The sequence below is a fragment of the Epinephelus lanceolatus genome, chromosome 6 (assembly GCF_041903045.1).
Source record: "Epinephelus lanceolatus isolate andai-2023 chromosome 6, ASM4190304v1, whole genome shotgun sequence".
NCBI classification, from domain to species: domain Eukaryota; kingdom Metazoa; phylum Chordata; class Actinopteri; order Perciformes; family Serranidae; genus Epinephelus; species Epinephelus lanceolatus.
Window position 1 is genome coordinate 16391637 of NC_135739.1, and position 18364 is coordinate 16410000.

Consider the following 18364-nt stretch of genomic DNA (forward strand, 5'->3'; position numbering starts at 1 on the left):
AGGTCTCATTGTTGATGCCCCTCTTCATATGATTATTAATTAAGCACAAATATTTTCAAACTCTGTTAAATTTGAATCATACAATACGTTTATTAAATGGGGCACATGTGACAATAAAATAATCTTTTCCACAATAAATGAAAAATGTCTGAAACATATGAATGACTTTGAATTTATTTTATTAACAGATGTCTATATACAGAAAATATGTATTTATTTGTATTTCACCTTTAATTTGCTCCCCCGTCACTTTACAGTGATGGTTGCTTTTTTCAGCGCTTTGCAGTTATTGAGTTCTCCTATTGGTTGAAAACTTTGCAGTGTAACATTTCAACCAATCAGAGTGAGGGTAGATGAGCCGTTTGCCCACTACGTCACATCCGATTCAAACAACGGCGCGCGGTCTGTCTTCGTTTTCCTCACTGTGTGGGTTACACAATTTAGCTGTTAACAAAATGTAATGGCGACGTCGAGAGAAACAAACACGTCGTTGTGACTTAATGTTTCTGGTCAGAAGATACAGTTTATGATTTATGGTAAGAAGTTTTACGTGTTTACAAGTTAACGTCAGCTATCATGCTAACGTTAAATGTTACCGTTAGCATAACATACCCTAGCAAACACACAAGCTAACGTTAGTCTGTGTTCTCTCCAGTCTAAACAGGAAGCGAATTCCATAATAACATCGGCTTATGTACGAAAATACAGATAAAGCTATCGTACTAAATTGAGTCACTTGTGACTCACTCGGTGACATTGTTGTGTAACCTTGTGTTATTCGGACAGTGGTCCTGAGCTCCCCCGGTGACTGTTGTCATCATGTCCCAGACCAACACTTCTCTCCTGGACGAGGTGGTGCAGTGGAGTCAGGAAACCTGTCGCCAGAAGCTCAAGTCTGTCCTGCCCAAACTCACCATATCCTCTCAAACTTTATTCTTGTGACATGATTCATAGCATCACGCAAATAATTTCTGTAAGGAAGGTCCAGTGTTATACAGGACATATAAAGTTTTAGAAACCACAAAGCGTGGGGGAAAATACAATATTTGGGATTAGGTCTATAGTTTAAAATGCATGTTATTTATTAACTTTTTAATGTGGTGTAGACAGTATGTCTGTTCTTATGATTTATACTGAACACCAAAATCATAAAGCCCTTTCAAGATGATAATATTTGGTAAATGTTTATTTTCTGAGTGATGCTGGGCACAAGTTTGTGTTTTGCTGACGCTTTTATATCATCATTTTCGTTTGCAATCTTGATATTTGGCATAATTATGCATTGGAAATGAATTTAATGGGATTTTGTGCTTTTCCTTGACTGTTTGCACTCTTTGCATAATAACTCTGAGAGCTGGGATGATCATATACGTAAGTTTCTTCATTACTCCATTTGTAATTACAGACTGCTCACTTTGTATGAACTGTCTTTAAAACATAACATCCCCTATGATTTCCAGGTATACTGAAGATCATTACAGACATGTTCCTCCCTCATATTGGTTTGTCTGAACTGGAAGATGAGTGCTTCTCTAAGATCTTACCAAAGGTAAAAAAAAATAAATAATAATAATGTAGGCATGCTGTCTTTAGGACCTAAACAGCTCATATGACATTGCAAGGTCAATTTTAGATTTCACTTTTTCTGAAAGTGTAGCTCAGTCCATAGGGACTTGGCTTGGGAACCAGAGGATCCCATGTCCCAGCGTAGACTGGTAGCTGGAGAGGTGCCAGTTTGCCTCCTGGGCACTGCCACTGTACCCTTAGGCAAGGCGCTGAACCCTCAACTGCTTGGGGCGCCTGTCCAAGGCAGCCCCTTGCTCTGACATCTCTCCATTTAATGCGTGTATTGGTCCTGTTTGTGCATGGGCCTGTGTGTGTATGACAACAGAGAGAAAAATGTTTTAATTCCCCTCAAGGATTAATGAAGTGTATCATCTTCTTCTTCTAGACCCTGAATCTGTTTTAGATTAGACAGTGGGATTTCTGCAAAATTAGTCACACCTAGTCTTTGCCTTGTGAAGGATCTCTTATGATTGTATTATTTGTTGATAGAATTTTTGTGAATTACTGGTTTATTCATGTCTTCCCCTAAACGTGTATTGATTTGTCTGTGTGAAAATTTCTGTCCTTGTGTGTCACAAATGTCTGCAGGCGGTGACAATGTTTGACAGCATGATGAAAGAAATCTTGGACCAGGTTGGAGGGCTGTCCAGTCAAAACACCGAACTGTGTGCCTTACTAAGGAACATTCTGCAGGTACTGTTGTCTTTACTGACGTAGTTGTTACATCACAAAGCTGTGTATTTGAAAATGGTTCAGTTAGTACCTCACAACCTGATATGTATTTTCTACAAAACATTGTTCTCGTTTCATTCCTGACCTACATTTTCACAAGATTTTTCTTTCTGTTTCAGGCAATGATGCAGATAATTGATGCATTGTCCACTTGTGTGCGTCACATTGGCAGATTTGAGGAAGCCCCTGACTTAGATGCCATCCGTTCATTACCAACTTGTATCCTGAAAGTCCTGAGGGAAACCTTTCAGCACTGCAGGGTTAGTCTGTTTACTTCAGCAATGACTGTGAAATCTAAAGTGAAAGTATTTTTCACATTGTTATTTATAAAATAATCATGTTATTGTTACTAAGATGGAATTGTAAAGATTCATAAGATAACTATGCTATCATTATGCACAGAAAATGCCTAAAATGAGTGGTTTAAATTTTGTGAATAAGTGCATGAATTGTTTTACTAACAATACACAGCAAACTCACATCTAACACTAAGTAGTGGGGGATTTATTTATACCTACAGCTCATTATTTTCAGTTTCTTTGTGAAACAAAAAATAGGAATTTATCAGTGTTTATTTTTACTGTTTAAAAATGGGTAAAAATTGGATTAAAAAATAAGTCAGTATTTCCAAAGTTCAGGTGACACTGGATTTTAAAAATAGCATTTGCAGTACAAAGGTACCTGGAGCAAATCAGCAGCTTTTTTCCCCTGTTTTCCTGTTTCTTGTTATTATAGCCTTTTAGTATTATCTGAGGTGTCAACAGCTCAAGAGGATGTCATTAGCCGGAACCTGCAGTGATAAGCATATTTTCGCTGTATGAAACATGAATACATAGGGATGCAAGCAGTGTCTTTAACACTTTGCTGTTAGCACTGCAAGCGCGATATGCTTGTGTCGACCATGATCGTAAATCATAATAGCGGTGAATGAGAGAATCCTATTTCAACGACAGAGCGGGTTGAAATATGGCTTTCTACATGCTGATCACATGTATTGATAAAGTATTGGCTTGGCTGGCAGAGGTTTTATTGCACTTATTTACAGTAACAAGTGTAGCTGTTGTTAACTAGAGTGATCTTGAAGTTATATTCCCCTCATCTGCACCGCGGCCTCTCTGCTGATGTCTGACTCCAGTCTTTTGTGTGTGTGTGTGTGTGTGTGTGTGTGTGTGTGTGTGTGTGTGAGTGTGAGCGTGCGCGCTGTGAGGAGGAGGTCAGCCCTGACATGCAGTGAGCAGGAGAGAGGCTGCAGAATGATGATGAAACCGAAACTTTAAAAAGTAACGCCGATAATGGCGGAGCTTACTGTTATTACGGTCTTGATTAAATTTGCCTTGGGTCGTTTATTACTGGGTCTCGGTACCGATCCCTGCCCGGGCGTTTGATGAAGTCTCTTGGTTGGCCGGTGAGAGATTGGTGTCAAACTGTTGTTATAGCCCGTCTGAGCGGTTCATGCCAGGCTTGAGTCAAACCCACCACTGGTGATGTACGCATCGTCTCATTTGATGTTGCCCAATAAGAATCCAGAATGTCCTCAAAAGACGCATTAGCTCCTCAAAAGACGCAGGTGTCAAAGCCATGTTGACAGGAAAGAGGCAGAGGAGAAAACTGCAAAATCACCTGGGGCAGTGCGGGCGGGGCATCAAGGCCACTGTGGCTTTAGGGCAGATATTTTTTTCAAGGGCACAAGGCCAAATAAATTCCTGCCCTGGATGCAAGGGAACATAAAATCCATTACCCAAGGAGAGATGAAAATAGTAAGTTTAATTGTATTCTGCATTTTGTCTTCAGGAGAGTGAAGTAGTTTACTGTGGCCGATTGTCCCTGGTGGCTGATCTGCTGCAGGGACTCTTCAAGGAGGCCTACTCCCTTCAGAAGGGTCTGTTGGAGCTGCTGGACGGGATCTCCCTGGACAGCAGTGCCTCAGAGGAAGAGGTCTCTGACATCGTAACAGGTGTGTATATTTCTGTGTGTTTCTGTCTGTTTGCCACTGCCACGCCCTTTGTAATTAAGCCCTTCTGTCATTCACCACTGAGAGACTTCAGCTCATTCAAAACTCTGCAGCTCGGCTATTAACCAGAAACAAGAGGAGAGAGCACATCAGGCCAGTCCTAGCTGCTCTGCACTGACTTCCTCTTACATTTAGAATTGATTTTATGGTCCTCCTCCTTGTATACAAAGCCCTACATGGGCTGGGACCAAGCAGTGCTAACTCCCTTGTTAATTACTTTCCTCCAAGAACACTGCGATCTTTTGCTGCTGGTTTATTGGAGGTTCCCAGCAACAGCCAAAGAAGATCTGGGATTTAAAAGAAAGTTAAAAACATATCTGTTCACTTTAGACTTTAACCAGCTCTGACTTCCTGCTACAGGCCTAAAATGCTTTCTTTTTAGGCTTTTACTTTCTTTTTACACTTCATGCTGCTGCAACGCTTTAAAATCTTACTTTATGATTTATAGTTTTACAATTCTATGATTTTATGAATCAGTTCTCTTTTATGTTCACTGTGTCTATTTTCATGTGGAGCACTCAGTGCGTATCCTGCCCTTATTGTAAAGTACTTTGTGCTGCATTTCTTATATGAAAGGTGCTATATAGATAAAGTTTATTATTAGTATTATCATTATTATTATTATTATTGTATTTGTATACCTTCAATGCAAGTAATTTTTCATCTTCCTCAGTGATTCACAACCTGCTGGATATCTGCTCTATTATCTCCAACCTGGACATAGCACTGCATGCTAACACATGGAAATTCCTCATCAAGTCAGTAAAGCAGACACTCATGTTGACATTTATGTTTTTAATTAATTTCACATTTTTTGTCATATTAGATGAATCATTATGTTAAAGGAGTTGGATAAATTTAATATTTAATTTGGCTACTTATGTTCAGACAGAGTTTGAAGTACCATGCACTGGTGGAGGAACATCTACATCACAGTGACATCAGCAACAGCCTGTGTGACAACTTGTTGACCTCCTTCCACAACTGTGTGGAGCTGGCTGAACAGATTAAAAATGCTGGTCTGCAGGTAAGAAAACTGATTGGTAGTTAAATAAAGAACAAATATTATTTATACCTTTTTAGCAGCTTTTTATATTGAATTGACTATTGAATGAGTATTTATTGTTCCTCTTGACTTCCTTTAAAGTTTATAAACAATTTAGATTAAAAAGTATGAACTCATTGCTCCTTAGCTGTATTTTTTGTTTACTAGAGAATCAGTGTAAGCTCAGTGTAAAAAATGTAAATGGGTAGCCCGATTATAGCACAGTCCTGTTATCAATGAGAGTCAGCACATTTGGGCCAAAAGTTTGGACACACCTTCTCATTCAATGTGTTTTCTTTATTTTCATGACTATTTACATTGTAGATTCTCACTGAAGGCATCAAAACTATGAATGAACACATGTGGAGTTATGTACTTAACAAAAAAAGGTGAAATAACTGAAAACATGTTTTATATTCTAGTTTCTTCAAAATAGCCACCCTTTGCTCTGATTACTGCTTTGCACACTCTTGGCATTCTCTCCATGAGCTTCAAGAGGTAGTCACCTGAAATGGTTTCCACTTCACAGGTGTGCCTTATCAGGCTTAATTAGTGGAATTTCTTGCTTTATCAATGGGGTTGGGACCATCAGTTGTGTTGTGCAGAAGTCAGGTTAATACACAGCCGACAGCCCTATTGGACAACTGTTAAAATTCATATTATGGCAAGAACCAATCAGCTAACTAAAGAAAAACGAGTGGCCATCATTACTTTAAGAAATGAAGGTCAGTCAGTCCGGAAAATTGCAAAAACTTTAAATGTGTCCCCAAGTGGAGTCGCAAAAACCATCAAGCGCTACAACGAAACTGGCACACATGAGGACCGACCCAGGAAAGGAAGACCAAGAGTCACCTCTGCTTCTGAGGATAAGTTCATCCGAGTCACCAGCCTCAGAAATCGCAAGTTAACAGCAGCTCAGATCAGAGACCAGATGAATGCCACACAGAGTTCTAGCAGCAGACCCATCTCTAGAACAACTGTTAAGAGGAGACTGCGCCAATCAGGCCTTCATGGTCAAATAGCTGCTAGGAACCACTGCTAAGGAGAGGCAACAAGCAGAAGAGATTTGTTTGGGCCAAGAAACAGAAGGAATGGACATTAGACCAGTGGAAATCTGTGCTTTGGTCTGATGAGTCCAAATTTGAGATCTTTGGTTCCAACCGCCGTGTCTTTGTGAGACGCAGAAAAGGTGAACGGATGGATTCCACATGCCTGGTTCCCACTGTGAAGCATGGAGGAGGAGGTGTGATGGTGTGGGGGTGTTTTGCTGGTGACACTGTTGGGGATTTATTCAAAATTGAAGGCACACTGAACCAGCATGGCTACCACAGCATCCTGCAGCGACATGCCATCCCATCCGGTTTGCATTTAGTTGGACGATCATTTATTTTTCAACAGGACAATGACCCCAAACACACCTCCAGGCTGTGTAAGGGCTATTTGACCAAGAAGGAGAGTGATGGAGTGCTGCGGCAGATGACCTGGCCTCCACAGTCACCGGACCTGAACCCAATCGAGATGGTTTGGGGTGAGCTGGACCGCAGAGTGAAGGCAAAGGGGCCAACAAGTGCTAAACACCTCTGGGAACTCCTTCAAGACTGTTGGAAAACCATTTCAGGTGACTACCTCTTGAAGCTCATTGAGAGAATGCCAAGAGTGTGCAAAGCAGTAATCAGAGCAAAGGGTGGCTATTTTGAAGAAACTAGAATATAAAACATGTTTTCAGTTATTTCACCTTTTTTTTGTTAAGTACATAACTCTGAATCAGAAGGTGTGTCCAAACTTTTGGCCTGTACTGTATGTGTTTGGATTTTGTCTTGCACTATAGCCCTGTGTTCTCAGGAAAGAAAGTGACACAAGGTTTATCAGAGTAGACCTGATCTTTGGCCCCTTTTTTGTTAATGCTATGTTGTCCCTTTTTTAAAGGAGGCAACACAAAGCCCAGAATACAAGCTGTTCCAGAAAACTGCAAAGATGTGCAGATTTTTTGCCAACACTTTGGTTCATTACATAAAGGTACTGAGAAATGTGGATCTCTTTGACCCTGTCTTTACTCTATAAAAAATTGTGCCATCTCTATGTCTGTTGAATTTTTCTCTACCATAGAATACAAAGCAGCTAAACTCATATTCTTTATCCTTTGAACAGGAATTCAAATGTTTTCTGACAAAGTATTGTAGCTGCTTTCACAAACTCTACCTCCAAGTCGTCAGGTATGGGCAGACTACAATTTATCCTTTGAGTTGTCATTCATTGAGTCGTGCGTAAATGTACATTTTGATGTCTTTCAGTAAGTTCCCTCCCAGTTTGTGTGCTCCGACACTGCCCTCGGCTCTGTCCGGGGAGCTGAATGCAGCAGCTCTGGTTCCCATGGATGCCCTTCTGCTACAGCTGTTGCCTTTAAGAGCCTTTGCTGAAGTTGTTCTCCAGCAGGACCTGCGTGAGTTAAAGCTTGTCCTCACTTTCCTCTTTCTCCTAGATACTCAGTACGTTTACATGCAGCTTGAGAAAATCGAATTATTGGTTTGGTCTGACTGAAACTGGACTTTTAAATGCATGTAAACAGATTAGTCCGACTAAAATTGGACTATCCGTAGCTCAACAAACACACCTAGATAATTTGATTGAAAATTAACTATTGCTGGATGTATCCACTTAGTGGAGTTGGACTCTGCGTTCTGCGCATGCACCACTTTTTCTTTCGCAGGCTTTTACCCGGAAAAAGAAGGAGATGACGTAGCAGCAGTTCAGTATACAGCAGTGCAGTAACCCCCAGAAAAACAGACAAACAAACACCATGGCGACCAAGAAGCAGAAGAATCACTTCTGGACGGACGAGGAAACTACATTCATGCTCCACCATCTTCATTCGTCGTTAGCTTCCTCTTCGCGTCAACAGTAACTAGTTCAATGCGCACTATATTAAAAAGGACACAGCGCCGCCTTTCGAGGCTCAGTCAGACGTACTTGGTCAGAAATTCGATTTTCTCTTCTGCATGTATACTCAGACAAGATGAGAAGTCCGACTTGACTGATTAGCAGAGCTATGAGCTTAGGTCGACTACTGCGTGCATGTAAACGTACTGACTGTTGCAAGGTTGATAAATGCTTTTCTGTTTTCCTTTTTAGTAGAGACATGTTTGATACACTTTTAATGCTGACAGTGTAATCTATAATTCATGTTGTCACGTCGTGTTAGCATACTAGTCACTTAAAACTCATCAACGCTGGTACTGTATATTGAAGTATGGCTTCAATCCCACTTCTCCTGTCCGACACAGTGAATGAAATCAGCATATGCGCCGATACCAGTCCATCACTTATATAATGTATAGTATGCAGTTGGACACAGGAGTCTCATGTATTAGCATATGCAATGTAAAGGAACCCTCAGGACACATGGTTGCTGACTCGCTAATCCTGTACTTCCTCGGACAACTAGTATATTTAGGACTTTTTGCATCTTTGGGAAATGTTGACCTAATGCGTTTACTCAAAAGACTGTTGGCATCATGTTTCTAGTTGCTGACTGACATTTGTTCCACAAAAAAATACAACATAAAATCCTGGAATGACCCTTGTCTTGTTTGTGTGCAGGGTTAAGTCCTGAACACGAGCTTCCTCAGTGTCTTCTGCTGATGAGCGTTCTGGGTCAGCTGACCTCCCAACCAGAGGAGGTGCTGCAGCTTTGGTACACAGGCAGCCAGTTTTCAGAGGACACACCCAGGTAATAAATAAATAAAAAGCACGTTAGACTTTAAGGACTTGAAGAGTTAAATATTGACATGCATGAAGTAGACTTTGAAGTTTCACTCAGCACTCCTGGAAGAGATTATACCATTCAGTTGTGTATTTAAGCTAATTTGTTGACAAATGTATGTCTAAAATGCTCATGTTTTTTCCCCATCCCTTCTGTTTCCAGACTTCCTCTCTACCAGGCCTTGTTCACTAGTTTCAGGCGATGCTGTACCGAGCGTCGGATGCCAGTGCTGTTGCCAGGGGTGATGATGAAGGGTCAGGCACAGGTCCAGGTCACTCTACACAACCACATCTGCGTGCAGCTCTGTGCCAGTGTGGCTGCGCTTCCCGCAGTGTACTTCCCTGTGCTGGTGAGGTCTACACACATGACTACATACATTGTATCATAAGCACCATTTGTGGAAGTCATTTCACACTGTTGTGTTAATAACGTTTATTGACAAACATGTATAGACAGACATGCTTATAAGTTTGTTTCATTATGTATGTTTTGATTCAGGCAACATGTCTGCCCTTCCAAAAAATAAGCATTTTAAAGTAGAGATAAGGAATGGGGATTTAGTTTGAAATAACAGAATCAGTATAAGGGAGTGATTGAGAAAATAAACTATCCTTAAACTGAAACCAAAAGTTGTTTTTTATGTCACGGCATCTTCTGTCCTGACAGTTTGTTTTTATAAGTAGAAAGCAACACGCACACTGCTTGCTGTTGGACCTCTGTTGTGCAGGGAATAAATTTCCTCAAAGATCCCAGCCAAAGAAAAAAGGAAATTCAAAGTCAAAACAGTTTTTTCACGGCCATTGTGTCTTATTATCAAACCTCAGGAGAAAACTCTGTGCATTTTTCATAGTAGTAGTGGTAGTGGTAGTAGTTGTAGTAATAGTAGTGGTGGTAGTAGTAGATACGACCCAGCTACTCTAATTTTTTTCCAGTATATGTGCTGTTGGCAGAACCTGCAGAAATTTAATTGGCCAGAGGATTGGCAGGCTTTCTTGCAGATAATCAAGAACGTTTGATGTGATATGAACAGGATTTCTTGCGGGTGTGGTGCTTGGCAACAGTTGGGGTGGACTTTGTCACAGCAGGGATATGATAGGTTGCCAGGATTTGTCTTCATTCATTTTGTCCTGAGTCTCACGTAGACCTGACCTGACCTTAAACCCATCTGTAAATGGATGCTTGCCATGAGTTTGACTTTATCACTTTGGGTTACTTTACTAATATAAAAGGTGTTTTAAGTACAGCCCTACTGATAGGTTGGAAGGTATTGTTGGCCAATATTGATAATCCTTTAATCGGCCCACCGTGGGGAAATTTGCAAAGGGCTGAAAACAGAAAAATTCTTTTAAAAATGGAAGCTTTGGGATTCCTAAGAATAATAGTTTCGAGTGTTACAGGTTTCTGTATTTACAACTTCATTCTCTTCCTCCATGTCTGCCCAAATCAACTTGCAAGGCAGCTGGATTTGCAAGAATCACAAAATCTTGCCAGAGTCCAGCCTTGATTAACTATATAACCTGCTCCAAATAGTCTCTGCATTAGGAACAGTATTGCCAAATCTGTACTGGTACCATTGCACAGTATATTCTGTCATATTACCCAACCGTAATTAGCATTCATAGGCTGCATTTTATCATTATTTGATGGGCTTGACCTTAAGTATGTTATGGTATGTTTGTTTTTATTTACTATTAGGGTGAATGTTAATAAAAAAAAAGTGGAACCATGAAATAATCCACCAAATTCTAAACTAGTTTTAGAGATGTGTGTCTAGCACATTTGTTATGTGGTCATATTAAAAATAAATTCTGTCCATTATTTGATTTTGTTATTTTTAGCTCTCAAATGTTGAAGTAAACGTCTTTATCAAAAATTAAGTATTATTTAAACTTTTGAGTCATTTGTTTAATTTGCATATCTATTCACATTGTTTTCTAGCTGTGCTGTGTGTTAGTAAAAGGATTTCCTGTCATTCAACGCAAGTTATTCTTTCACTTTGGTTTTTACTATTGGTGTTGAAGTTCGTGATACCTTATTTTTTTCTGTGTCCTGCGTTTTCTTTCATTCACACCCTCCTGCTGTCTTTGTGAATTCCCCTCTCCTTTATCTCTTTCCCAGGAGCGTTGTTTGGTCAACGCTGTGCTGCAGGCTGATACTCAGTCCGCTCTGCTGGCAACAGATGTGTGGTGCTTTACAGCACGGTGAGAGTGTTCACGTGTATCAGTAGCAATAAATGAAAAAGTGTCCACTGGGTAGCTGTATTTTGATCGGGGCATACTCTTGGGCACACTGTGTCATGCTACAGTATATAACAAACCCTTCATTTCACCTTTAGACTTATTACAGCAACTGTTTCACCCAAGTCTTGTAAGCATTTTTAACATGTTTTTTTTTCTGCACTGTATTAAATCTGGTGCTGATTTCATCTTCTCTGCTGACAGGTATGGGACAGCAGAACTTTGTCTACATCATGTCCTCCTCGTTGCTCAACTGGTAGGTAGAGACCAGGAAAACACACAATACAGTTGGGATGCACGTCATCAGTATCGGCCAATATTGGCTTTAAAATGAACTGTCAGAATCGGCCAACATGCTTTTTCTTAAGTTGCACATTAATAAATATTACATACATTGAAAATCATTGTATTTCATGTCTCCATCTGCTGGTTGGCCATCACGATAAGAGTGTGCATGCATATTAAGATGTTAATTCCACTACAGAAGAGACTTCATAATCACTAAAATTTGGTGGGGAAAAAGTGGAGATATCGATATCGGTATCGGTCAAATGAGCTGTTACGTGTCGGCATATCGGATAGCAACAAAAAAAATCCAGTATCGCGCTTTTCAGACAAGAATTATAAAGATGCTCTGGAGACCGTTATTTTGTGGACTTGTTATATTTTTCAGACACAGTCTACAGACTCCCTAGAATCTTGGCTCTCACCATCTTGACATCACAGGGTCACAGATGTTTCTCCATGTCTGTGACCTCTTCCTCAACACTTTCTAAAATAACTCTAAATCCCCTTAATCTCTCTGTAGGGTTATGGATTAGCATGGAGTCTTTCCTGTTTTCTGTGGCACCCCAGCAGAGGTGACAATTGGTGTTGTTGGACCTCTGGGACACTTTTTCATAACCTTACGTCATTATGTCATCAGATTAAGCTGGATCCTGCTCGTTTCCATACACATCCCCCTCCTTCAGTTCTTGACCTTTCCTCTGCCCTGATGCCCTGGTGATTTTGACTCCTCCTGAGCCTTCACACTGACACTCACGCCGTTCCTCACCTCCTCTCTGCTTCTCTCGTTTCACCCCCAGGTGAAAGCCTGCACCACTGAGTGTTACCAGTTGGTCCACCTGGGCCTGCTGCTCAGACGCATGGTTTTCCTCATGACGCCGAACCACCAGGTCAGTAATGCTGGGAACTGAAATTAGATTTTTATGAACTCACAAATTAATTTAGAGTGTCAAGTCACATCTATTTGTTTATTAATTATTGTTAATAATCATTATCAGTTTTGCAATTGAAATTCACCCCAAAACAGAGTACACACTGTTAATACCACCATATTGACAGTACAGTAAATGTATGTGAACATGGAAAGGGCAAATAAGATAAAAGATGGAGAACATTGGAAGAGTGACTTAAACAATGGAAAATATCTAAACTTTGTATTCCAAGTTTTTGACTAACATCTAATAGTTATTAAGTTAGGGCTGTCTTTCTCAGTTGACCAATAGTTGTCATTTAGGGCCATTAGTTGACTGCATGTTTACAATATTAATTTAATTATTAAATTATATTTTGGGCGGGGCAACACAGTGGTTTGAGTTCAAGGCCTGAGAAAGAATAGTATCAGTAACATTGTTAAAGGAAAACTTTGGTATTTTTCAACCTGGGCCCTATTTCCCCATGTGTATGTGTGTGTATGATTCATAGGTACAACTCGTTCTAAAATTGGTTCAGTATCGAGGGAGGCGGATGCAGCCGGGAGCTGCGAAACGAGCTAAAACAGTAACGGGGGCAAATGCGTCCCGTACAAGTTTGCGCATTAAAAGTGCTTTTTTTCGCCACTGACCAGTTCAGATCGCCATTGTTGTCTCTGTAAATAGCATACTAGCCTTTCCCTTACCTTTGGGCTGTGTGATGTCACGAGCTTTGCTCCACTGTGTCTGTAGCTCTCTCTACTCGTGGGACAGCTGTTTTCTTGAGGAAGAGGTGTTTCGGGATTGGATGTCTTCTCTTCTTCGGCTGGCAGTAGTCGTCTTGGGAGAAGTGAGCACTGCAGACCCGATGGTCTGCAAGGCGCAGTGTCTGGAGAGGAGTGTTAGCATCCATTTGTAGCACAACTAGCCACAACTTCAGCATCTCGCCATCCGACAAAGGCAACCTGTGAAAGCTGTATGGGGTGTTGCGCGACATCCTGTTCTTGCGTTCGGGAAAAAGGCCCGTTCATTTGAGCACTCCAGAAACTCCGGTAACACTCCAGGGGGTAGCATGTAAAAGCAGGGTTCCTACGCAAGTATGGAAAGTATGGAAAAGTATGGAAATAAATTTGATCAATTTCCAGGTATTAAAAAGTATGGAAAATGAAAAATAAAGTATGAAAAAATAGACTATTACCACTGTTCTAAAATACTGTTTTCTAAAATAGAAAATTAGGTATTTCCAAAAATAATTTAACTGACAGATGCCCTTAACGATTCATAATAAATCCTATTTTTGTCATGCTACATGATGGAACTGCATTGAGGAAGGGGAGAATAAAAATAAAACAGCTGTCGCAGGTAAAGCAACTCTAGTCGCAGGATGTGTGTCACTGCTCGCCTGCCTTTCGCTCTCCCGCAGTCTGTCACTCCACTGTCTCCGCTCTGATACTCGCTCTCCCCCGGTCGACCTGTACTACGATGCACGTTTAACATAGCCAGGCTTTCTTTAGGTGAGCTGGCTTCACAGAGCCTAACAGCACTCATCCAGGATAACCAGTACTACAAAGCTGGTTATCAACTCGCTCTGTCATCTCTGTGTTTTCCAGCAATGAGCGTGTTCATGTGAAAGAGGCGGAGTTGTTATGGTAGCCTGTCTGTAAAAAACTTCTGTTTCAGTGACAGCAAAACAGTTATTTTCAACTAAGTAACAACAGCCTGTAATCATAAGCTACAACAGAATAAAATGACAGATAAAACAGATAAAAAATCCTTGTCAATAATTTTGTGAACATCAGCTTGTCTGATTTAACAGATGTAGAGACTAGAAATAATAGTAATAATAATAATTTACAAATATTAAAAGTAGGCTAAGGCACATTTAAGAATTATTATGACTTAAGTACAGAGTATTTTTCATCATCATTAGGATATGTGTTTAGTGTGGTTATAAAGCATCTCTCTGTTTGTTAGAAACTGTTTTAAACCAGACTGGAAATAGAAAACTTGGAACAATAAAATATTAATACTGACCTATTAACATATAGCCTATATTGCTTTTGTTTGTTTTTTTAACACTGTCACTTTGTTAAGCAAACTGGGGACTTTTGCTCATGACGTTCTCTGGCCTTTTTAGCTTGGTTAATGCATATTTTAGATATTTAGCTTACTGTGGCCAAAATTGTTTACAGAAACACGAAGTTCTTCATATATCTAGCCTCCTAAATTTGCTCCCGAAGTGCACCAGATTGATGTATTTTAACTTTAAAATAGTCCAACTTTTCTTCCGGGGGGGGGCATGCCCCCCGACCCCCTAGAAGTTCAGAGGCTCTCTCTTTTTTCACCATACCTGTGTTTGCATCACTGCATTATGGTACTTGGCTACAATCAGCTATTAAGAATAATTAAATATGATGTGAAATATGATACACTGATATATTTACTCAGATGTTGCATATTCTCTGGGAAAAAAATAAAAAACCTGAGAAGTCTGGAAATTTGGGTATGGAAAAGTATGGAATTTTGAAATTCCAAATGTGTAGGAACCCTGTAAAAGACTCCGTCCCAAACTCTGACTCTTCTAGCGTAACACACACACTTCATACACACATACTCACTTACAGTACCCAGCGCGGCAGCCCTCCCCCTCTCTGCTCCAACACTGACTGACAGCTGACTCCACTCATACCACACTCACCACTACCCCGGGGTCACTGCTATTTACAGAGATAACACTGGCGATCTGAACCGGTCAGTGGCGAAAAAAAAGCACTTTTAATGTGCAAATTTATACGGGACGTATTTGCCCCCGTTACTGTTTTAGCTCGTTTCGCGGCTCCCGGCTGAACCAATTTTAGAACGAGTTGTACCCATGAATCATACGCACACATACACATGGGGAAATAGAGCCCAGGTTGAAAAATACCAAAGTTGTCCTTTAACACTGTGCTACATTACAGAGAAATACAAAACCGTACTAATGAACCTTCATAACACATAACATACATAAAGTGCAAGTGAGAAAAAGTGCATATTTTGAATATCACTCTGTTTGCCATAAAAGTTGGCTGTCCTTTAATACAGAGAGACTCATAATTGACTTGTGAAAGCATCAGTGTGGGGTACATCGTGTCTTTAACCTTTCATTTCACAAGTTCCAAAATTAAAGTGGTTTAAAAAGTTGCTTTGTCTTGTTGTGGCCTTAAACATTTAGAGGCAGAGTATTCATCACACAATTTTAAAATAGGACATTATATTTGATATAAATACAGAGATTTTTTATATTTCATATACATGTAGGTAACATGAGGAATCAACAAAGTAGATAGCTGGATTGACATCTAGTGACAGCAAGGCCAGATCATACGATTCATCACTTTTATGCTCATCAAACCATTTAGTGACCCCTCACGCCCTGCACAGCATTACCTGCATTGTAAAGTTTCTCCACGTTTACTCAGGTTTACTCCTCTAAAAGCCTAGTGTGAAGGATTTAGTGGCATCTAGCAATGAGGTTGCAGAACTGCGACTTCTCCTGTGTGCCAAGTGTGTAGGAGAACTATGGTGGCCAAAGTGAAAATAGAGCCAGTGTTTTAGTTTGTCTCTTCTTGGCTACTGTAGAGCAACATGGTAGACTCCATGGAAGAGGATCCACTTTGAATGTAGATGTAGACGGCTCATTCTAAGGTAGCAAAAACATAAGGAATTCTTATTTTCAGGTTATTATAGACTTATAATTTAAAACAATCTTAAACATAGTTTTCTTTAAAACCACCGGTCTAGAGTCCAGTTCAGCCCAGGTTTTGGATGACGCTTGTTGATTGTCTCTGTATATTTAAAAAAAAAACCAAACAAACATTGGCCTTTGCAAGATCATAACCTTGATATCATTTTGTTTTTCCAGATGGAGCTGGTGGCGCGTTTCCCCCCCTCTGATGTGGAAAACCTTGCAGTGTGGCGACATGTTCTCCTCAGAGCTCTGTCACATGATGCCCGTCGTGGTGTAGAGACAGACATCATCAGCCTTACTCAAAGAGCTCTGACCGACTGGCAGAATGGAGGGTACAAACTGGGTCAAGTGGGCAAAGTGGTGAGGACAATCTTAGCTATGGGGAGTAGCGTGGGTGTAATCTTAAAGGAATACTTCACCCACAAAATGACCATTTGTATATCAGCTACTCACCTTGTGTTACCTTGAATTCATGAAGAAAACTGTTCTCTGTAAACAAAGAATCATAAAACTGAGAAAATTCTTTATGAATTGAAGTCATAGGGGTCTGCAGTTAACAGCAAAACTGTATCAAATCATCTGTTTTGATGTAATTTATCAAGAATTGGTTTTGCAATCTTCGTTCACTGGAGGCATGCAAGAAAAGTTTCCTCCTACATTGAATTAAAGAAACCATTAGTAGAGTAATTATTTCTACCTTCACCCAGTATGAATGAGTGATGGGTTAACATCTGCTTTGTGTTTAAGTTAAGACACGGTAAGCAATCCCAAAATTTCCAAGTGATGAAGTGGAAAAGATCTCATAATTACTTATATAACTGGAATTGTGAGATCAGCGCGAACAGTGTTAATGTGCATTTACTCTCCATTTTACCCTGAAGACAACAAGGAAAATGTAGTGACTGTTTATGGAGATAAAAGGGACAATACAAACATCAGAGCAAGGTCGACACATAATTTCTGCCCTTGTGCACTCAAAAGAGAGTGGGTCGATGAAAAATAAACACAACAAGTGATATCAAGAGTAAGATAAGCCTGTTCTCATGGTTGAAACAGATGGCACAGATAAGATTATTAATGGCCTTGCTCCTTCATTGGCCTGTGAAATCTCAGTGCTGACAGTCAAAACTTTCTCATGTAGTAGTATTGCAGGTGACAAAACTCTCTCATCCTTTTGACGTTACATGGATGTTTTTTGCACTGAAACATAAGTTTATAGTTTTTATGCATTTTTTTTCATATTGTGTATTTCTCTTTACCTTTTATGATTTATCAATCTGCAAGCCTAGATAGCGTCTGAAAGAATACAATCCATCTGATACTTTGTCAAAAGCTTTACAGCTCAGATGTAATGAGAACACGGCCTTTGCAGTGTCTAGAGATGATTTAGATCAGAAAACGTCATGTGCAGCTGGTTATCTGATCATTTGTTACTCGTGTTGCTTTTAGAAAATGACACTTTCAAGTATGTCCTTGAGTTGTATTTAGTCTTGATACATCACTGACATGTCCTTTCTTCCAGCTTCATTAATTGCTATAAACAATCTTGTGCGTCAGGGTGTTGCAGTGTATTTTACAGTCACGTTGGCCAGCTGCTATCAGTAAAATTCTTGCCAGAATGAATAAATGCGGCAAAGGAAACAATGCAAGGAAGCAGGGTGGGGAAAATTGGAATGGAAAATAAGCACAAGTGTTGGATTTTACAAAGTCCCTGCTGTCTCCAGAACACGGTGCTGTTATCCCTCCTAGCGGTGGTTCGAGTGCAATCATCTCCTGAGGAGCAGTGCACGTTGTCTGCAATGAGGATAGTCACACAGCTCTGGTTACGAATGAGTGCAGACCAGGTGAGACCGAAATACACACACATACCCACACACACACACACACACACAGAGGTGTGGATTAAATGCATGGCTGTTATACCTATCACCTGTCATCCTCCAGGTGCAGACCCACCCTGTGCTCCAGTGTACTCTGCAGCTGCTCTTGTCAATATCAGCCATTTTAGTGAAAAACATTGAGCCTCAAGTCATTTGTCAGGTAAGCTGTCAGTTCACACTAAACATCTGTTTAATGGAGAAAACTTCTGC

The 18364-nt window shown here is 40.3% G+C and overlaps 1 protein-coding gene across 2 annotated transcripts in view; it reads left to right on the forward strand.

Annotated features, from left to right (window-relative positions):
* Positions 1–393: 393 nt before the first annotated feature.
* The window catches only part of firrm (fignl1 interacting regulator of recombination and mitosis), a 22420-nt gene continuing 4449 nt past the window's right edge, over positions 394–18364 (forward strand). Inside the window, exons 1-20 of one of the 2 annotated variants that reach the window (XM_078168732.1) lie at positions 394–536; positions 787–914; positions 1331–1371; positions 1461–1549; positions 2155–2259; positions 2418–2558; positions 4090–4252; positions 4983–5067; positions 5198–5336; positions 7281–7370; positions 7503–7567; positions 7646–7794; positions 8952–9081; positions 9277–9463; positions 11233–11315; positions 11556–11607; positions 12437–12526; positions 16449–16634; positions 17999–18118; positions 18219–18314. In XM_078168732.1, coding sequence (XP_078024858.1) covers positions 820–914; positions 1331–1371; positions 1461–1549; positions 2155–2259; positions 2418–2558; positions 4090–4252; positions 4983–5067; positions 5198–5336; positions 7281–7370; positions 7503–7567; positions 7646–7794; positions 8952–9081; positions 9277–9463; positions 11233–11315; positions 11556–11607; positions 12437–12526; positions 16449–16634; positions 17999–18118; positions 18219–18314 — 2106 coding nt within the window. In that variant the 5' untranslated portion in view covers positions 394–536; positions 787–819. The remainder of the gene's footprint in view (positions 537–786; positions 915–1330; positions 1372–1460; positions 1550–2154; positions 2260–2417; positions 2559–4089; positions 4253–4982; positions 5068–5197; positions 5337–7280; positions 7371–7502; positions 7568–7645; positions 7795–8951; positions 9082–9276; positions 9464–11232; positions 11316–11555; positions 11608–12436; positions 12527–16448; positions 16635–17998; positions 18119–18218; positions 18315–18364) is intronic. The other variant, XM_078168734.1, reaches the window with a different exon arrangement.